General features: G+C 43.9%; 1 protein-coding gene across 1 annotated transcript; it reads left to right on the top strand.

Moving 5' to 3' along the window:
- The first annotated feature begins 516 nt into the window (after positions 1-516).
- peli1b (pellino E3 ubiquitin protein ligase 1b) lies at positions 517-22611 on the top strand. Its single transcript, XM_028989481.1, is given in 9 exon segments — positions 517-853; positions 10233-10472; positions 10866-10892; positions 14195-14324; positions 15402-15503; positions 16309-16506; positions 16668-16856; positions 20049-20450; positions 20452-22611. Coding segments are annotated over 8 exon segments (1311 nt in total). The 5' UTR covers positions 517-853; positions 10233-10392; the 3' UTR covers positions 20635-22611.
- Positions 22612-22881: the final 270 nt, after the last annotated feature.

Here is a 22881-nt window from a genome sequence, read left to right on the forward strand (position 1 = left end):
GGGTGATGGGTTAAATGCAGAGGACAAATTTCACTGTGTGCCCCGTGTGCTGTGCTGCTGTGTATCACAAGTGACAATCACTTCACTTACTCACTTATATTGATTTTGACTTATGTTGATTTAGCTATTTTTCAGGTCCAGTGGGTATGAGATTTTGTTAATTTTGTTACAGCGTTGCAATATTATGTTGTGCATGTCTGTATTGCCAGTTTTGCACTCTTTGTAAAAGAATCTGCTTCAAGTTGTGTTATTTTTTGTTTATTTCTAACACGTTTGAAAGCGAAGTAAGAAGGAGTAAGAAAATCAAAAGGGCAGGCTTCTATTTGTAATAAACGATCGTTAACGCGCATAACTATGCACACGTCGAGCCCACAGCGGTGCGTGTTACTACAACCACGAATTAATGAGCGTTTGTGCGTCGTGACGTTGCGCGCGGGACTACATTACCCACAATGCCCGTCGCGTCGCCGAGTGACGCGCGGCGTGATTCTCCCCCCATCCCTGTGGCCACTACCACGCAAGGAAACTCAATTCTGTTTACACTCGGGAGCAGGCGGACGGAGGGGACGTTGCTCGCGTCTTCAGACCTCACGGCCCCGCCGCTCGTTCATGGCGAATGTAGGAGGCGGAGGGCCGGGCGACGCGCTTCTTAAGCCGAGCGGCGTGCTTTGTTGCCCCGCCTGGATAACTGCCCTCACCTGCCTTTGTTAGCGGGGCTGGCCGGACCTCGTGTGTTGTCTCTGTTGTTTTTTTTTTTTTGTAATCGTTTTGTTTTATTTTTGTACGGAACCGGACGGGTCTGAGCCAGGAGCGCTGAGAACCGGACGCCCCACAAAGGAGCTCTTCCGCGGCGGTGAGTATGCGGCTCGTCACCGACACCGCTGCTAGCACTTTATTTACTCTGTCTTTTTAAAAGCAATTTTATAAGCGTCCAACTTCAGCAACAACAAAAAGCATCCACACCGAGCACGATTCTTTTAGCGTTTCCCCGAGAAGCAGAAGATGTCGCCGGCGTCGTCCGCGGTTCTGTGCAGCGACGTTGGCGTCCGACATCCGACACAAGTGACAGTTGTAGCTCCTGACCCGGCGGCGGGCTTTTAATCGGGGGGGGGGCGGTCGTTACTGAGTGATTGTTCCGATAATGGAGGCGTGTGTGTTGTCGGCGTACAATGTCAGCAAAAGCCGCGTTCGCTCCGGGATCCACTCTTTGTCTCCGTTTTCGGCTCGTTGCGCCCGCTTCTCCTGGTTTTTTTTTGGGGGGGGGGGGGGGGGGGGGGTGAAGCCCTGACGCCGCGTCCGTTCCCTCCGGTTCGGGTTAAAGCCTCGGGCTCGTTGCTTTGTCCCGTGGCGCCGAACAAAAAAGAGAGAGAAGCGGAGAAAAGCATAAAGCAATTTGCATAGTAAGGCAGCGTGTCCTCAGCCGAGCATCTGGCCAGGCCAGGCCGTCCTTTGTCCCATGATTGGAATCACTTCTGTTGACGTCCCCACCCCCTGGCGTCCAGGACACGACAGACTTTTCTTTGTTGCGTGCATTTTCGGCCTGTGATGTTGGCATTATCTGGTGTGACTTGGTTTTGTGGGACTTGCTGGATGGAGATGCGACTGGTCGCGTCGGTTCGGCCCTCGGAGTGACATCTCTGGATCATTTTCTCGCGGCACGGAGCCGGCTGCATTTGTTGTAGGGAAAGGGCGTGGAAGGCAGCTTGATAAGGCAATCAAATTCACTCCAGCCAGTGCTGCGGAGCGTGTGTGTGTGTGTGTGTGTGTGTGTGTGTGTGGTTGCTATCGCTTTTCCTTTCTGGAAACCCAATCCGGCGCTGTTATGAAGCCCGCTGAAAAGGACCAGGATGATTTGTGCCGGTTTTATTTTTTATTTTTTTTACCCTGGCCGGCCCAGGGAACAGGGTGTTGCGTGCTGCCCCGTTGAGAAAGGGGATAAATCCGGAGGGATTTTCTGGGCATTATTTCATTTTCCAGGGGATATTCCCGTGGGTTTGGAATCAAGCAGTGCCATTAGCTCACATGAGTGATGAAATTCAGTCGACACGCCGCGCTGTGTTAAAAGACGAACTAGTCGGTGTTAAGCAGCGAAGGTCAGGCTGAGTTCTGACTGGGATGGGATAATTCAGAAAATTGTGCCGGAATGGAATATGGTATTTTGTGAGGATGAATGTGATGAGGTTTTGTGCAGATTATGCTTGTAATGGAAATTGGGTCATACATTGGGCATCTTAGTCGCTTTTTCTTTCTAAAGCAGGATAGATTTGTACAATTTTAAAAAAATTTCATTTGACATTTTACAATAATTTGGTTCAATGACTTTTTAATCTCACACACAGACTTGTACAATGTCTAGTTTTCATTTTCTGTTTTGGCCCTTTGTGATTTCTGTAGGCAAATAAGCTGTCGGGAGAAGTAAAACTGCTTTTCTGCTTGCCTGATTATTAATATGTGAGGATATAATGTCCCTCATTCTAAACTACATTCAGGACTGGTGTCCCTAGATACTGTTGTAAATGCTGCCACTTATTTATTTAATGTGTGTGTGCTTGCTATGGGAGTGTGTTCAGCTCTCGTTTGCTTGTACGCTTTACACACAGCATGGCTTTGTAGAAGACTGACCCTCCCCATCATGGCCATGTTTTCTTCTATTCTACCCTTCCCCCCCCCTGTAGATACCTGTGTAATAAACACATTTTAACCCAAGCGCATGGCTCTTAACAATGAGTTCTTGTATTGTATTTTTTAAAGGGAACTGTTCTGTGGTGGGATAAATCACAAAGAACTGTCCTTGTTTTCCTGCATCTCTTCACTTCTTTCTTATCTTTTGATGCGAGCTGAAGGGCCTTCCCCCTCATATCTCCCTCAAACCATAAAGCATGTTACCTTTCTCCCAGTTTTTCACCCTCCCTCCCTCCTTCCTTCCATCTATGGATTCTGGGAAGCCCGCCTTGCGCTTTCCCGCACCAGGAAGTGGTACTTGAGTCGGGAGAGGATGGTTAACTTTTTGTGTGTGTGTGTGTGTGTTTTTGCTTGGCCCTGCTCTGTGCTCATTCCCTCTGAATAATTAAAAAGGGTTCTGAAATTCAAGCGTCGACCCTCCCTCCCTCACCATCTGTCTGTTTTCGCTTTACGCCTCCACTCGAGCTCCATCATTGCGGTTCACATGGCCATGGCCAATGTTTCTCACATATGAGGTAATGAGCTCAAATAAATTAACAAAGTTGATTCAGATGCTTGTTGTTTACGTCACGTGGGACTCCCTACATAAAAGGGAGATGGACAGTGAAGGAGTTTTACCAAACTTTTGGTAAGTTTCTAGAAAGCAATAATTTGGATTTTCACTGCAAAATATGCAATAATTTTTTTTAATTCATTAACTGCTCTTGTATTACACACGTCTTGTGATGTATTATTTATAACATTGTGAAATGCTGTTGTTTTTTGGTGAGCGGTGGGTGGGGGAACTGTGCAGCGTAATCAGGGCCAGATGCAGGGGTGTGTGTGCAGTGTCGTGACACTCCAACACGCCCAACGTTCCTTTTCCGCATGGGCCCACGTCCGTCGTTTGAAACGCTCCGTCTCGGTACTGTGGTTGTTTGAAGCTGGAAGCTGGAGGTCCAGGCTTATGCGCTTTAAAGTGGGCGTCTGTATTCCGCACCCCTCCCTTAAACAAACACACCACACTTCACCAACAGCTTCATAAATGACCGGCGAGTTCCGTACCCAAAACAGCCTTTTGTTCCTCAAAGTCTCCCTTAAGCCAATTAGCCCACACTCTGAGCCTCATGTGTGTTTAGACTGGAGGTTGTCCATGGCCCATTCCCCCCCCAAAAGTCCCAAATGGGACCCTCGGGAGAAGCTGCCATCCGCAGGGGAGGGGAACCTCTGAAGTCGCAGAGGTTTAACGTTTCTCGTTCTGCACTTTTACGCACAGCAGAGCCATAAATAGAATAATAAAAATAAATGATTGAAAAAATACACACACACACATACATAGACCCAGCACCCACAAACACACACACACACACAGCTTTTATTACCAGTTATTCTAGCCTAGATGAGTGAAATCTTTCAGTGTTGACCAAAGGTTGAGTCACATTTGTTGGGAATGGTGGTATTCCCGTCACAGTCACCTTTGTTTGCTTTTGAGCTGCAATTGGATCCGAGGAGTCCACTCTGTCCAGGAAGTGTGAGTGGAAGGTAGTGCGTTTTTGAGAAATGACAGTATAACACATTGTGTATGTCTAACATTTTGTTTTATAAGTGTGTGTGTGTGTGTGTGAGAGAGATTCATCTGCCTACCATCTTTTTCCCCATCCGTCTTGATCTGGGTCTGATTGTGACGATTGTGTTCACCGCCACGGTTTTAAGGCCAGAGAGTTCTCTGCAGGAAACGTTTGATCTGACACTCTTCCTGCTTCAAAGTATTCTTTCTTTTTCTTTTTTCTCCCTTTACTTTGTGTTTTTTCATTATGCTCCTCAGGAGACCCTATATTCCCCATCGTTGTGTAGTTACAATTTTTTTGCATGTGTCTCGGAGGGGGGAACTCTGTCTCTGTGTGTTTCCACATTGTTTGTGGATGTGTGAAAGGCTCGAGGGAGATCCAGGAGGACAGATGCAGTGGAGAGGCAGAGAAGACGATGAAACTGAGGCAATTCTATATGGTCCTGTTTGGTCCTTCCATCGTGACCAGGGTCTGTTTTGGGCCAGTGTTGTATTGATGGACCAGTTCATGGTGCTTATTTGTCCTTGCTGGAAAACTTTGTTGAAATTGACTTTGTAATTTCTGCTATATACATGTTAGACAGTACAAAGCGAAACAAAATAAAAAAAGTGACATAAAGTGCATGCGTGTGACACAGACAAACTGGGTAACATCAAGTGCAAATAGGGGACACGGGCAGTGCAAGATTAACATCTAACTAAACATGTAGACAACAATGAGACAGACAGCGCTAAACTACTCAAATGAATAGACATGGACATAGTTTTCCCCGATGCCCATGTGACTTTATTTTTTCAATGGACTGAAAAGAATACACAAAAATGGCATTGTGGAACCAGAGAGGCCACTGCGATCTACTGTCAAAGTCTCAACCCATGTGGGCCATGTTCTGGCCATCGATGTCTGTGATGTCCTCCGATCGCAGCCTGTATTAGAAGCTTTGGTCAAGTATGGCGTTCACCAATGAATGGCTCCTTTAGCCGATCCAGACCACCTCTTCTTTCAGTCCTGGCCATATCAAGTAAATAAGGGATAAGGATCAGTGTCTCCATGCCAGCAAAAGTTTCTATTCGTGGGTGGAAATTACAGTATTACACGCCCAGTCTGTTTCACTTCCTCTTGCCTTTTTGGGCTTTCTTTTTCTATTTCTGTTCTCTACATCTCTCTGTTTGAGACAAATCGGGGTTTCCCCATACCAGGGGTCGGGGACGGGATCATGAGGTCATTCTTCTCCTTATCTCTTCTCAATGTGTTACAGAAACGTGTTGTAGGTCATCGATTAGACAGATGCTAACACCTACAGCTGAAGAGGATTGGCCCTGGGGCTGCATGTACCACGCGTCTGGCATTGCCAGGTCCCTTTGCCGGTCTCATGCTCGGATCGGTTTACCCGCTCTTTGTAGTCTCATCTGCGCTGAGTGCAAACCTACACTGATCTCTCCCTGCAACCAGACCCACTCGAGCCCGGATCAAGGTCACCATCCTGCAGTCTGGAGGAGAGAGGATGCCCCCCCCCTCTTTTCGTTCTCACCCCAATGAAAGCTTGATGCTCACTTAGTGCTAATTATAGCATCGTTCTCAGAACTGAGAGAAAAGTTTTCATTTGCGAGGATGGCCAAGTGGCACCCAGATGCGCGTGGCGTTAATTCTTTAGTGTTTCGCTCTTTTGTGGCAGCGTGAACGAGGCCTGTTGAGCGGCAATCTGCCGACATTTCTGATGTGGTTTTACTGTGGTTCTGGTGGGCCGCACCTCCCTTTATTTCACCACCTCTTCTTTGACAGAAGAGCGTCGTGCGTTTCTCCCACGAAGCTGCCGCCAACGCCTGGCACTGATGTGGTTCTCTGCCCTTCTCTGTACTACTCTTGGACCTGAGTGGCTCATTTGTACTCGCCTCACATCTTGTCTGCTTGTGAGATTTACAGACAAGCCTAATTTGCCTCCGCCATGGTCATGGGGGGCTTTTCAACTCCACTTCCTGTGAGCTCATGAAAGCTGCACTCCCATTTAGGTGGAGAGTATAATTGGCGTTCGGTTACCAAAAAGGCCACACACACACATTTTGATCTAAACATCACCTTTCAAGAGATTTAGTGTGTACCTCTGAAATCAGGAGTCATGTATTGGCGTAAATTGTGTTGGTATTATAGGTCAGTTCCTCTCATTCTGTTGGGCTCTGGCCCTATTGTGAATGTGTAGCTTATCAGACAATATCCCCAGCATGAAGGCACTTCAGACAACGTGACATGAACTTCGTGCTCTTGCCAAGAATTACACCCTTTTCCCTTCTTGCTGACTTGCAGGATTGCATTTGGAAGAATGCAGAGCAGTGGGCTTCAAGTTCCCTTTCGGGATGAAGCTGCACAAAAGCTCACTTGTCCTGGTCTGCCGAGGTTGCTACAAAGCCTCTCTTCTCTCTGAGTTTGCCTGGGTGGGTCAGTGAAGCTGGCTAGACCATCCTTTTGTTAATTGATATGCCTTCTCTACCGAAACCTTTGGCTGGACGGTGCCTAATTTTTAACCAGTTCTTTGCATTTCGACAGCAAAGTACTGGATGGATGGCTGGTTTCGGTATGGATGTGAAATTGTGCTAGCGGTAGCATGGAAACTGAATTGATGCTCTTGCATGACTGGTAAATACTGGCAATACTGGCACACTGTACCAGTTGAACCATTACCAAACTGGAAAAGGCTGCAGGTTGCATGGGTGGGAGTGACTGACGTGTGTGGCACAAATAATCAGGAATTCATCAAGGTATATTCTGGAATATATGACCTGGTATGATATGAGCACCTCTGGCAGTGATGCCAATATATAGTTCTTTGCTTTGTGCCATCGACAGCCAAATGCCAGTGCCAGCGCTGACTGGTATAGTCACTCCATCTCATGTATTATTATGGGTTGTGTCGTGGGCCTGCGACCCTTTAACACCCCTGGTCCATGCAGTTATGGAATAATTAATGATGGATTATTTTATTTAAATAAAAATAGCACGATAGCAGTAATAGTCGAGATAATGCATGTCAGCTGTCTCTCTGGACAGTGCTGAAGGACTTGGTTTGTCCTACCTTTGTTTAGGTCAGCCGGTGGACAGTAGAGCAGTATGTTCAGCTGAGTGTGTGCAGTGTTGTCCCTGGACGGGAGTGTCTGGTACACCCACTCTCAAATGTCTGGTTAGGTCATGCCTCTCAGCAGTCTGCTTGTACACATCAGGCCAGAGACCAGGTCATGTGATACATGCCCCTGTTGAGAAATATCTGCACGCACACACGCGTTGGGACCTTTTGGAATGTAAAAGATTCAAGATCCAAACCTTTGTGTTTACTGATGATTTGACAAGTTCATTCACTTTTGATGCGTTTCTTTTTTTAGTTGGCTAGTCGTGCTACTTGAGAATGTTTTGTGTTTCAACAAAACACACATGATGCTGAATCAGCAAGAAAATGGCCATAATAGGGAAGCTAGTGCACAGACAACTTTGTCTAGACACTGATGTGTTTTCTTATAAATAGTCTGGACGTACATATAAATGTAAAAAATAATAACTGATACATGAGGGGTTGTGGTTAGTAACATGGTGCAATGAACTGTGTGTAAATGTTCTTGTGACATCTCATTGTAATACGATCACGTAATTTGTTTGTTTAATGAGGAATTCCAGTTCATTTTTCAGTATCAGATATGCTATTTAATCTTGATCATGCTTTTTCTAGCAGACTCTTTATGTCCTTTAGTTTGCCCTTGTTCTGTCATTACAGTTTGTACAGTAATTTATGCCAGTAAGTCAATAATAATTAAGCCAGGCATATTTTGTATTGAATCATTTATCTTTTCCACAACCATTTTTGGTGCTTCACTAGACATAATATTGACGGGCCTGGTTGCACCCTGACCTTTGGCCACCGTGTCTGTGTGGGCTGCAGAGGTGTTGTCTGTCCGTTTGTCACGGTAAGATGGTGAATTAGTAATGGCCCATCCCTCCTCACCTCTGTGTGCCGTTATTTATTGGATGGAAGGTGAAAGCCGGGCTTATGCCCCCTGTTCTTTCATTACTAGTAACAATGTAGCCTGTATTGTTCTCATAATGTGTATTTTGCTAATGTTGTGGGGTCTTTTTTTATTTATTTATTTTTTTTATTGAGCCTGTTTGGCCAAAGTTGTGGATTAGTGGGCAGGTGACTGTATTGTATTCTTTTTGTACTTTTTGCTTGAGGTGTTTCTTTTACAACACTGTTCACATAGTGTATTGTGCAGGCTGTGTGTGCACATGCTGAACTATTTGTTTTATTGTTCTGCAGTGCAACCCCTTGATGATTAATTTTGCTGGTGCACTTACCGTGGAACTGAATGAATGGCGAAGGCAACGGACAAAACAACGAATTATTGCACACCCCCAACCCTCACACTCTACTCTTGGCCCTTTTCCTTTCAGAACACATACAATAAAATGCTGCACACAGCTAACCAGCAAGAGAGTGTGGTGGAGAAACAATGTGGACGAAAGAAAGGCAGGATGTGAGGGAGGAAGCTGTTTTTGCTGCAGAATGATGCCATATGACCTGTCAGTCACACTTGTCACAATATGAGAGGCAGAGAATAAGTGGATTTGATTCTCTTTCTTTCAGTCGCAGTCTAGCCACAGCAGAGCTGTAATCTGCAGTTATTTCCGTGGTTGCAGAAAGGCGTCCATCTATTGTTTGGTACTGTGGCCTGTGGGTCAGGCAAGGTCATTGCTGCAAGTTTCAGCAGATGCAGCCTTGCTCAAATTGGTCACATGAACCCTGCCTGTCAACATCATGCACACATGCATACACACAGATCGGATGCTTGTGTTCAGTCCTCTAATAAACTGAAGATCTCAGGATTTCTCCTGAGACAAGATATGAACGTGTATTTAATCACCAATTTATTGTGTAGAGTTGTTAATTATTGTCAGTGTAATATTGGTACTAGTGTAAGTGAAAATATTTTTTTATGATGATTTATCTTTTGATTATGTGTATAGGTAGGATTTAGGACCTATCAACCAGTGTGTGTGTGTGTGTGTGTTATTAATGCTTTAAGGGTCACAGTTATAATTCAGCTATTTAGATTTTGGAAAGTTAATTTTTAACTCTTGAGTTTCTATCAAAGCAAATTTTTGAATTGTGGTGAAATCATATGGTGTGCTTTATATGGTTGGTTTATAACACTAGTCAACATGATAAGCTTCTTTCTGCATTTCTTGCATGTGTTTGCATATTTATGCATCGAACTGATCTTGCAAGCGAATGGATTATTCATGGCTGAACATATGGTGTGTCTGTACTGCTGTGTGTGGGACAGGGGGAAAGCATCTTAATCATACACCGAACGATTTGTCCGTGGATGCTACCACCCGGACAGCAGACGCTGGGGGGCTCTGATCACTCACCATACTGTAAATGTGCGGAGAAACACTTGGTTCAAGAAAACGTGTCCTCCACACACCTCCCCTCTGTGACTCCTGAGTCGGCGTGGGGTTGCTCCGACTGGGTGGAGTGTGTTTGTGCTGTGTGTACGACAAAGTGTGTGAGTGAGTCACGTCACGTAACCTGTCCTTTCTGCCTGATGAGATAAGCTCTAGTACAGTCTCACCGGTTCTGAAAGTCAACAGACTGGCTTCACAATTGTACGTAACCTTTACTTCATATGTGTGAACTTGTTGGCAGTGTAATACCGGTTGAAATGATGCTTGCTGCGGTCGGAATGTTTGTCGTTATTTCAAGGGGGACATTGCTCTGCATTATATTAATTTGAGCAGCCTGCGGTGGTTGACATTCTATTCTGAGTGATCAGCAGTTACTCATTACCAGTTGCACTTGTTTTGGGAGACCTTGAAAACAACCCTCAGTTAATATTAATCTTGTGTGTTAATATTAATCTTTCATGTCAATCTTGGTTTTTTGGGGGTCTAGACATGGCAATATGGTAACATGTTGTCTGATTTGCCTGTTCTAATCTCCGTTTGTCTGTTTCTCTGCAGGGTTGGCAAGGAAGCAAAATAAAAACGCCGCAGCAGTTGCAGCAGCAGCAGCAGCAGACAGCATGTGTCGGCAGAGCTGAGACTGGGCCACAGGGTCTGACGTTCTGTAGTGTTTGTAGCGGGAGGTCCCACCCCCTTCCCACACCTCACGGTCGTGCTCATGTTCTCCGCCGAGCAGGAAAACATCTCCACAGCCTCCACCAAAGTGCCAGTCAAATATGGAGAGCTCATTGTGTTGGGGTAAGGGGCTTTTTTTTTTTTTTTTTTTTAAACTAACCAAGCAATGTACCCAGCATTCCAGAGTGCTGTTAATCTTCCCTGCAGTGTCGACTGGAATGTGCTTCTAACATGTTAATGTTTTTCATTTTGCTGGTCCTCACTATAAAAGGTTTTTGTTTAATTTATCATTTTAATTTTATTTTATTCAATAAAAGGGCAGGGGTTTAGTCAGGCTTAAGTTTAGGTGGACAAATTTTTCATTCTTTGATGCAGTTGCACATTAATAATACAGATGTTACATATTTATTAAGTGTGTGTGTGCGTGCACACGCGCATTTCTCAGTCTCATCTGTGCCGCTCTTAAAAGAGATCTATCTCATATTAGTGTTCTGTTTTTGTCTTGTGTTTGCCCAGGACCTACATTACAGCACGGGATTCTGGGTATGCTGCACAAATTCTGCAGATCTCTGATGTTTGTAATAATGCTTCCCCCACAGACCCTTACTGAGATGTATCTTAAAACCAAATTTATCCAAAATTTTGAAATGAGAAGAGAGTACTGCTCTTTCCCCGATATCGAGAGAGAATTTGGCCTGTAAATTGTTACGCTTATTATGAGTGACGCGAAATATCATCATAATGCAGCTGCTGTGCAGATCCACAGGACACAAAATGTCATTTTGTTCTGTGATTGGACAAAACAGCTTAGGATTGCTAATGCTTTTGAGGACAGGTAGCAATTAAAAAATCTTTTCTTTTTTTGCTTTTACGTATTGCACAGTATTTTGTTAAATTTGTAGACCATTGCCCCTATATGTACATTGTTTTTCTGTATATGAACTGTATATAATTTTTGTGATTGTTTTATGGTTTCTTTTATTTTGCTCTGTCTGCTCTGTGCAGTTTTTTTAGCCGTTCCGTCGATCAGTGGTTTGATTTTAATTTGGTCACCCTTGGTGGCAATCAGACTGCAGCCATTAGATGCTGGCTAATCACAGCACTTTTAATGGGATTTTAACAGACATCAGTGTCACTGCTGGGACAGAGACTTGACCTACACTCATCCATCCTCGGTGCTTAAACTCACCACTGACAAAGTCTGTAACATACAAGCTGGTCCTGTGGGATAGGTGTCTACTGAATAGTCACAGTTTGTGCCTCCCTTTGTCAGGGCTGTCAATCCTGGCACGCTGCACTGTTTTTGTGAGAGTAGAACTTGTTGAGGCGGAGGAAGCGGGCGGAGTACAGCCTAAAAGATACAGAGTCGTGCTGGGGATTAAATAAAGCGGCGGCAGCAGTCGCATGCCCACACTGTTTGACCTTTGCCTTTGTTGACTCTACAGAGCTCTGCTCTTTGCATCTCGCCTCTTTCTTTCATGCCCGCGTAACAGTGGTTGACGTCAGAGTCGCTTTCTAACGGTTAACTGAAATATTGGGGTATTTTTCAGCGATTACAACTCTTTAAGACTGATGAGGGCTTCAAGTGTTTCAGAGTAAGTGCTTGAGTGTTGTGTCTTATCTTCTGTGCGGCCTGGATTGTGTAGGCTGTAAGGCTTTTTTTTTTTTTTTTTCTAGCCCGCACACACACACTTTGTGTGTGATTATTTTCCTTTCCGGTTGCTTCCAATCATTAAGAAAAAATAAAGCTTGTTAAACAGTCAGGATAAAGTTTACCCCTGCAACCTCGACTGGCTCAGCTGCTCCACCCTCTATCTTCCTGGCTTCTAGAAGCCACCAGTGAAGGGCCTCTGCACGTCCCCATGAGTCTTGCTATGTGGGTGGAGTCCTGCAGGAATGCTGAAGTGGCGTCAGGGATGCCTCCTAAAATCTAGATAAACATGTTTTGCTTTCTCGTGTGCATGGTGGTGTTTTCATCTGGCTTTAGGATAGGTTGTGTAGGGAAAGGGAGATAGTATTGAGGACATCTGTTTCTTCATTTTCTGAATTTGTCGGGTATTTGTGAGGTTGTTTGTTTTCTGGATTGTGTGTTTGGTGTGGGTTCTAGGAATGGAATTCAAGGCCTGACGTCAACAGGCACTGTCTCTCTGCCCCCATAAAGTTCATGTAGAATGACTTGCATGGAATTACGTACTTTTTCACTGGGTTGGTTCTTCCATATATGCAATATATGAAAATATTGGGTTGCCACAAAGAGGTTCCAGTGTCTTTGTTATGATCTGATTCTGTGATCTGTATGTCTGAGATTTCCGCAGGTTTAATTCCAGGCCAGGCATAAGTTAAATATTCATATTGTTACATGAATATTCACGGCAAATGTTCTTAAATTGTTTCAAAATAGTGAGAATTAATTTTACACACTATATCATGTATATATCAGGCTATATACCATGTACCGCACATTTTTGTTGTGAACTTTAAATCTGTTTAAACTTCCTCATGTCTTCAACTGAGAGGTGCTTGTAGTTTCTCTTGTGGGATTAGAACTTTCCCCATAAGTGGAAATTACACATTGTGTCCATGTAATTGTGGTGGGCATTTCTCTCACTCACTGGTCAGTAGTACCCCCGCAGGGCACACACTCACACCTACATTCAACTTAGTCGCAAAAATCTACCTAGTGTGCATGTCTTTGGATGGCAGGAGGGACCTGAAGATCACGGAGGAATCCCACGCCAACACAATGTCCGAGCCACAATTCGAACTCACATGGTGTGATTCCACCTTGCTAACCGCCACACCCCGCCACTGAGCAAAGCACCGTCCCCACACACTGCTCCCCGGGCATATAATAAATGTTCAGAGTTCAGTGAGTACCAGCAAAATGTCCACTCTTTTGTTAAAATGTCTGGTTTCCAAGTCATGTTGGGGACATAAGAACACAAGCACACATATCTATGATGTCCTTTGTGCTCCTTTACCTTTCATATTTACCATCTTTACCTTTTACTCTTCCTGTATTCATGTAGAGCTTGCAGAGTAAACACACACACACACACATTCTCTCTCAGGCAAGGCTGAACCCCAGGGGAGGTGGATGAGGACTGTACAGGATGGAGGTGATGACCCACATCTTACCTGCTGTGATGCCTGAAACTATCTCTTCATCATCCTGACCCCTCTTCTGAGGCAGTTGAAGCCTGAGCCTTTCTGGTGTACAAATTATCAAATGATCAGACTTTCACTTAACACTATGAGTTCAAGTAAATGCATATGTGTTTCAGCCAGTATCTAATGCTTGTGAGGCTGTGAAACTAAAGCCAGGGTCTGTGTAACATCAGACTGATAACTCCTGAAAATAGACCTCTTGTGAAGTTTAATTTATTTCAATAGATTTTAACAACCGCAGCAATTTGGTTCTGAATCATGATTGCGTCACACACATTACACGTTCACCGGGTGAATCAGTCAGACTGTGTCTGGGCTGTTTTCTTAGCAGCTTAACCCAGATCTGTCCCATGACTGGAGCTGATTGTGCTTGGGCGAAACAAGCTTGGCTTTGAGACACACACACACACACACACAGTAGCTCAAGTCATTAATGGCAGCAGGACTCCTGGGTGTGGCTGTTTAGTCTAAGAGGATTGGCTGCTTTTAAGGTTGCTTTGACTGCAGACAGTGTCAGGCCTATGGGTTGACCCCCTCCAGTCCTTCTTCTGAAGACACTCAGTGAATGTGTTTAATGCATATGATGTTGCTTCTGGTTCCATCTGTCTTTTGCTGATATACTAGGGTTCTGTGTTGAATTCTGAGCCTCAATGACCCATTGTGTTTGTGTTTTGCAGGTACAATGGCTCTCTACCCAATGGGGACAGAGGCAGACGTAAGAGCCGCTTTGCCCTCAGCAAGAGAATCAAAGCCAATGGAGTGAAGCCCAGCACCGTGCACTTTGCCCCCACACCACTGGCTGTCAAGGTACTGAGATACACATTAGTACCAGTTACATGATCTGAGATACACGAGTCCAGAGGGTTCTTCTCCACTGTTCCACTGGTGTAAGGGAACCTGTGATAGTGACACAGAGCTGGGTGACAGATTCAGTAAGTATTACTGGGTTGTGACAAAATGGACCGTGCCGTTGAGAAATAGTCCCAAGTGCTTTACATCTGGATATTGCCATCTGTTATACATACATATGCCACTGCTTCCCTTCTTTTGTTTTATTGCTCTCATTAGCATTTGTGTACAACACAACAGAATTAAAGATTTTCCAACAGGCGGGAATGTTACCAAAGAATTGCCTCAGTAGTTTCCATAATACAGTTTTGGCCTAATGTACTGTATTCACAAAGGTATTCAGAAATAGTGTTTGTATATTATTCATACAAGGGCTAATTTGTAGTCATCAGATGAAGTGTAAATGTACATGCAAATGTATCTGAGAATGGATTAGTGATGGATAATGCAATGGAAACATAATGGAATTAAGTCCATGTGTTCCTTGTCAGAGATGAATGGTACTGAGCCCCTGCAGGAACATACCAAAAAAAAAGAGAAAGAGAGGTTATGGGTTTCACATTTTCTTTCACTATGTCCTTTGTTCGCATAGTGCTATACAGTTAGAACAAGATGTCCCTTGGCAAATACAATTTTGAAGTAGAGATGATCATGCCCTGGACTCTGTGGGCCTTTTCACACACATGGACACCATTTCACAAATGGCTCCACTGTGGGCCCCAGTAGGACCATCAGACCATTTCTCTCTCAGACTAAAGGCTGTTTCATAGTACAAGTCAAAAATCCATATTCTGGAGTCAGCAGTGTCTGGCCATTCTCTCTGTCATTTAATAACCCCACAGCTCTTCTACCCCCATTGCCATTGTTTGTGCAACATGGGGAATGCAGTTTCATGCTAAAAAGCAATACCGGTACGCTTATGAGCCATCCTCCAACTGACTTTCAGTTGACATTTGTCATCAGGCTTAGGAGTGGTATTTAGGCAATTGTAATTGATTTGTGCTAAAAGTAAAAATATTTTTTTTTCTGTTACAGGCTATAAGCAACAAGGACCAGCACAGCATCTCCTACACCCTGTCTCGGGCTCAGACAGTGGTGGTGGAGTACACCAGTGACAGCAATATGGACATGTTCCAGGTACTGAAATTGGGAAAAAAAAACTATGTGCATTTTTATAGCCAAAGTATATATGTCATATGAATTTATTGTGTAATTTAATGCAAAGCAGTGCACTGCTTTTAATCAGAGAGAAAGCCTGTTCACTTTAATGCTGCTAGCTTTTTTTTTTTTTTTTTAATCACTTACTTAATATCAGTTGAAATTGCCACTTTGAGGATATATTTAAATATATATCTAATGAATATAAATCACTGAAAGTTAGAGTAATTATATAAACCGAGATCACAGATGTCTGTTTCTCCTTTTGTCTCCCTTCAACCATTTCTTAATCGGACCCATTTTTAGTTGCCTATCTCATTGCTATTTTGGTTCAGGCTGATCTAATAGTTGGAGCATTTAGTGCTGCCAGGAATTACTATCATCCCATTATCCTGATATGAGAAGGTATAAATCTAATTCAGAACCAAAATTCCCACGTCTCCACCTTTGTTTTGTTATCCCCCCCCCCCCCCCCGCCATACCATTTGCCCTCTGTGGGGCTCGTTAGGCCGGGTGTGCTGAGTAAGATGTGTCCTAATAACCCAATGAACTTCACACCGGATGGTTTTTCAGTACATTGTTGGCTAGGCGGGTGGCTGGTTTGGGTTGAAATGTAAGCAGTCAGTCCGTGCAGGCTTTAAATATTAGATGCTGCAGTCAGGTGTTCTGTTGCAGGTCAGAGTAGTTTTCATTCACTTATTTATTTAGTTATTTATTTATTTGGTCCTTGACTGTATATATGCAACATGCAAATTACACTACACTCCTAATTTCTGCTTTTCAGATCGGTCGCTCCACAGAGACCCCCATCGACTTTGTGGTGACCGACACAGTGCCAGGCAGCCAGAGTAACTCCGACACGCAGTCCGTGCAGAGCACCATCTCACGCTTTGCATGCCGCATCATGTGCCAGCGCAGTCCACCCTACACCGCCCGCATCTATGCAGCTGGATTTGATTCCTCCAAGAACATTTTCCTAGGGGTGAGAGAAAGCAAAGGCATAAAAACGCTGTTGTAGTTTCTGCGTTGTATTTGTGGCAACAAACTTTGACAGATGATCTCCACGGCATGAGATCTGTTCTGAAATGTGACATACCAGCAGCACATCTGAGGATGCCCTGTGCTTCCTTCCACCCCTATCAGGAGAAAGCCGCCAAGTGGAAGACATCAGATGGGCAGATGGATGGTTTGACTACTAATGGCGTCCTGGTGATGCATCCCCGGCACGGCTTCACTGAGGACTCCAAACCTGGCCTATGGAGGGAAATATCAGTGTGTGGCAATGTCTTCACACTACGGGAAACACGGTCCGCACAACAGCGTGGCAAGATGGTGAGGGCATATGTGTACACTCACACTCACACACACACACTCACACACACACACACATTTGGCATTCAAGTTTGTTTGACGTTGTTGCTCTAGCAACTCCACAGACGTTATACAAGGCTCTCATCACACGTGAAACTCGACCATGTAAGAGTATCCATAGCGAACCGGAGATGTGCGTCAGTCCAGCAGGCCAATCACAGAGCTTCTCCCAATCTAAACTCTTACCCATGTTTTTACTTGGTGATGCTGATTGCATCAAACCACACTCTTAACACATTTCCTTAAAAATATGCTGCAATCTTTGAAAGTCTTAGGGTCTATAACTATTAGGGTCTATATACATGTACTGAGTGTTTGTTTTCACATTCTCAATCTTTTCACAAACCCACAAATATATGCCCTTGAAGTACCACCATTGTGACATAGTGTAGGTCTATTTAACTTAGTTTGGTAGGCAATTTTATTTGTAATATGTATTTGTCTGTTCTATGCTATGTTGCTTAGAGGGACAGTTGAAACCAGGCCAGAGACATTATCACACAGAGTGAGCAAATCTAAGTTGTCCTTCCATGCTGGGCACTGTGTTAATCTGTCATCCCGGGCAGAACCAACCCTGGCCTGGCTGCCCAGGCCCTGACGAGATCTGAGAAAATCTGGCCAAACGTCAGCCAAGTGCCAAAGACAGCTGCTCCGCAGGGGGCTGTCCAGTTTAAGCCCAGCGTTTAGAGTGGATGGAGCCATGTGGTTAAACCCTTAACTCCAACTCTTAATTATGGGAGTGGACAGAGAGTGGCAGGGTGAGAAAGAAATTAGGTAAATCCTTTGTCATGTCAATAAAGCTGCTTTGAAATATTTAAAAAAGCTTTAAGCCTGCTATAAACTTCATTAAATAATTAAATTAGGTGACCCGCTGTTGTAAAATACAAGGAGATGCACAGATTTCACAGGCATGACTTGTTTTTTATTAATCAACGTAGACTTAGCGGCGCTTTAGAGTGCAATTAAATAAAAAAAAGAATAAAACTAGTTTAGTTTTCTCTTTTATTTTTGTGCCTGATACCCACGTTCTGCAGATGCATCCAGACACCAGTGCATCAAGACATAATGCAAATGTGCATGTCATCTTAACTGGCCCCCAAATTCCTTCACCATCTGTCTCCATCATTATGTAGGGATGGTCTCTGTCTAGGATGAATTTCTCATTCATGTCAAAGGTCAATTAACAGCTGCAGCTGGCTTAAATCTGTCCATTGATTTTAATTAACTGCAGCAATTAACATGTTAATTTTATCAATTCCTAAAAATTGCACCATTCTATTTATGTCTGTTGGCCATAGTGAGGAGCATCTCCTGTATGGGTTTGCATACAGGACAGGTGGAGGACAGGTTTAGGCTGCTGTGGCAGCAAGAGTGGGGCTGGAATCATGTCTGTTCTGTTCTGGATGACTGACGTGTCAGTGCTGAGCAGAGGAAAAGGCAGCGGCGAATTTCACATGCTTCCTTAGCTGCGTCCTTCTGAGAGGGGGTCAGAGCGTCCTTCAAACACAAATCCGCACACACAGCCCACTGTCCTTACTGTACCTCATCAAACCCACACTTTTCCCACACACTCTTTCTACTACAAAGACTTTTTTCTTTTTTTTTTTCTCTTCACATTACAAGCACACAAGCTTTTTGTTCTCACTTTACTTCTGTTGTGTGCTCTGCTGAAGGAGATCTACATGAAGTGGAAAGTTCAGCACAAGACAAAGATCAGTCATATGCAGCTCCCACAGCGCAGTAAAACCAGCCTCTCTGATTAGTGTGTTGTACTGTAATTAAGCTGCCGCCCTCCTCCTGTCTCTGTTTAAATCCCCTGTGTGTCCTGCCAACTTCACACATACTAGATTAACACTGCAGAACACACACACACACACACACACACACACACACACACACACACACACACACAAACACAGTTTCCATGATTAAATCACCATGTATTGCCTGAGTGGTCTGTTTAAAGTCCTGAGTGTATTGACTAGCCTTTCGTGTGTGTGTGTGTGTGTGTGTGTGTGTGTGTGTGTGTGTGTGTGTGTGTGTGTGTGTGTGTGTGTGTGTGTGTGTGTGTGTGTGTGTGTGTGTGTGTGTGTGTGTGTGTGTGTGAGTAATTTGAATGTCCTGTGTGGGCAGCATGTGATGCTGATATCAGGATGAGAACACACTGAGGCACATTGAGCTTCCCTTGTCTGGCAAAAGACTATTCAAACCCAAGCTCTTTCCAGAGAGGGGTTTTAGTCTTACACATACACACGTGGATTTTATTCATTTTATTATTGATTTAGAAGTGAAAAGTAGCATTGTTTGGGTACAATGGTATGGTTGTTGGATTCCGTCACATATGAGCTGTTAAGTGCTTCCAAATGTGGCGTAGGAGTAAAGTAAACGTTGAACAGGGCTGATGAAACGAGAAATGCAAAGTTTTTTTCACTCATCATTGCATTTGTAATGACTGGACAGGTTTGACATAATGCCACAATAATGGGCAACAACATTATTTACAGATACTGGGTTAACTCTTAATGTCTGTAATTTACTCTGGCTAAGCTGTTAGTTTCTAGCTCAGTTCCTCCAAGTGGTTGCAGTTGGTGAAGGATTTTCTTCTGTATGTTTAATTAGCTGGTTTTATTATATTCTGTATGTATGTTGCATATATTGTGTACAGTACAGGCCAAAGGTTTGGACACACCATCTCATTCAATGTGTTTTCTTTATTTTCATGACCATTTACATCTCCACATGTGTTCATTCAATGTTTTGATGCCTTCAGTGAGAATCTACCAATGTCATGAAAATTAAAAAAACACATTGAATGAGAATGTGTCCAAACTTTTGGCCTGTACTGTATGTGTACCATGTTGTGAGTATACAGCTTCTGTCTTTGGGACATCCAGGTGAAATATGGATACCAGATACCAGAAAATCAACCCAGTCTTTGATTGTGCCTGTCCCTGCTTTCCCCTCCCTGTGTAATGTGATTTTATAATGCTGATTGGAGTGAGTCTCACTCTGCCCTCTGCAGGGACAGATCTGTTATTGCCGGTCAAATCGTGCCCATGTAAAAATGTGTAAATGAATTCCAAGCAATATGAATAAATTGTTTATAATTATTCAAACCTCAGTTTTGTTTTTTTTTACATCTGTCTTTTGCAGGTAGAGAATGAAACTAATGAACTTGTTGATGGTTCTCTCATTGACCTCTGTGGTGCAACGCTCCTCTGGCGGACAGCTGAGGGTCTCTCACGTACCCCCACCATCAAACACCTGGAGGCGCTGCGGCAGGAGCTGAATGCGGCACGGCCCCAATGCCCGGTGGGCTTCAACACACTGGCCTTCCCCAGCATGCGGCGTAAGGAGGTGGTGGACGAGAAGCAGCCCTGGGTCTACCTGAACTGTGGCCACGTCCACGGCTACCACAACTGGGACAACCACGATTCCCCGCAGCAGGACGCCCGTGCAGAGGGCCGGGAGCGCGAGTGCCCCATGTGCCGTGCGCGCGGCCCCTACGTGCCCCTGTGGCTCGGCTGCGAGGCCGGCTTCTACCTGGACGCGGCCCCCCCCCACCCATGCGTTCAGCCCCTGCGGTCACGTGTGCTCAGAGAAGACGGTGGCCTACTGGAGTCAGATCCCACTGCCCCATGGAACACACACCTTCCACGCCGCCTGCCCCTTCTGCGCCCAGCAGCTGAGTGGCGAGCAGGGCTACATCAGACTCATATTCCAGGGCCCAGTGGACTAGAGGCCCTGCCCAGAGACACATCCTACCCCATGTCCAGTTAATCTATGCTTCAAATGACACCTCGGAGAGTAGTTTATTCGTCTTCATTCACTTTTTAATCTGTCTTTTTAGTGAGACAAGTTTAGTTATGTCTTATGTGAGGTGGTGTGAGGCTTTTGGACTTTTTTTAAGTTTCTTTCTCATTTTTAAGTGACCTTTCTAATGCTTTTTCTTATACTGAATGAAAAAGAATATATTTTTCATGTGAAACTGAAAAATGTAACAAAAAAAAAAAAACACACCCTTGAAAAGAAGCATTAATGGGTCGTTTTGAGAAATGTAAGCAGTGTTTTACTGTTCCATAAAATCTCAAACAATGCAATTTGTGTCAGAACAGGAGTCTGGCTTAAAAATTTTCTTCATAAATATAATATGCCTAACTTATTAGCATTTTTTACAAATACAATATAAATGTTAATCCCAATATAAAATTGTTGGTGTGTTTTCATTTATTTATCTCTCTGCTGGATTCCTGCTCTGACCTTCTTTCCTCATGTAGCTGTTTGATCAAAAAATGTCTCTTGTTAAGTACTCATGGGTGCGTTGCTTTGGCTTTGTAACGTGTGTATCTGCTAAATACTGTATCTCACACAAAGCAATAGAATCAGGGCTATACGGTAACTTCTTCCATGGAAAGAGTCCTCAAAGATCCGGAAAAGCCTAATGCCTTCTCTGACAGTCTGCTCTCCCTTTAAGCACAGGCCAAAACCATCAGCCCTGTCACCTCTCGCGTGTTAATATTTATGTGTGTGCATGTATTTGTGTGTGTGTAGCTTTCCACTTGACCACTCTCAGCCCTCTTAGTCGCAATCAACCCCTTTTTGATGGGGTCTAGTAAACTGGAAGCAGTCTTTGTTAGTAAAGCCAGAAAATAAAACTCTGATCTGGAATTAGGTGAAGGACCCTTCTCTTAGATGAACGTGGCTTTGATAAATGCAGATAGCTGCTGAGAACCCACATCTTTTCACTGTGCAATGTTTCATTCGTAGTCTCGACCCAGCTGTTTAGTGTGGAAACAGCGCCACCTACGGAGGTGGGAATGTGAGTGCACTCGTTTCTACTCTGATATCTCTATTACAAATGTAGTTGTCAGTTTGATACTTTGGGTTAAACATTTTGGGTTGAAATTGTACTCGAATTTTGTATTTTTTCAGTATTTTCCACTTTTTTCTAACTTGAGCTGTGTGATCTCCATCATTTTTATTTATTTATTTCATGAGAGTGATATTGTTACTGAATAAATAGACGTCCAACCTTTTGCACAAAGGAGATGTGGTCAGTGTCACGATTTCACCCCCCCGTCTGAAAGTCATTTCATCCACACCTCGTCCCGTACCTGTACTAGGTACAGAATGACTGTAGGTCTGTGGCTCATTTTGTTTTACGTTTGTTTTTGTCTTTCTTAAATGCAAGTGTACATGATCTCTCTGTTAGATGTTAAAGAATGACACGACTGTTTTGACTGTATGACTGCATATATACTGTGTGTAATATGTGGACTGTACAATTTTACGTGTTTGTACCTGAGAGTCACACACAGAAACTCCAGCTCGGGGAGCAGCCAACTGTCAGCACCCAAGTCAGCTGTCTTAAGGGCATCTGAAGATACCTCATCTGGCAAAGGTCTCTTCCCCACCGCTCCGCCCCGTCTTCTGCTGTCCCTGACCCAGTATTAAAATGTACTCCAACTTCGAAACTATGGACCTGTTGAAGGCGCCACATGTTTCTCGGTGGAGAAATGTGTGAGTAAGGGCTTTATTTTCTGTGTTTTAAGGCTGGCCTGTATGCATGGTTTCTTTCACCACTATGGCAGCACAGTGCTTTTCTGTTCTCCCTTATGCTCTGGAAGTTCCTGATGCTTTAAGGTTAAAAGCTGAGAATGTTTTGGATTTCACCAGATTTTGTACCAACTTTAAACAATAAAGTTTAAAATAATAACACTTTGGTATTTATTTCCCCCGGAATATAAGTGAGACATCAGACTTTATCCTTATGATCACAACATGCCTTGCAAGCATCAGTCTTGTTTCTTATATCTGCTTTCTTGTGTTTGCTGATGCTTAGAGATGTGCAGATTGGTTTTAAATATTGATACTATCAATACCAAGTTAGTATCAGTATTGGATCGATATTAAAGTGAAAGTGACGTGATTGTGATAAACAGCACAGCACAAGGTGACACAATGAAATGTGTCCTCTGCTTCTAAC

This window comes from Denticeps clupeoides, chromosome 8 (genome assembly GCF_900700375.1).
Source record: "Denticeps clupeoides chromosome 8, fDenClu1.1, whole genome shotgun sequence".
Lineage (NCBI taxonomy): Eukaryota > Metazoa > Chordata > Actinopteri > Clupeiformes > Denticipitidae > Denticeps > Denticeps clupeoides.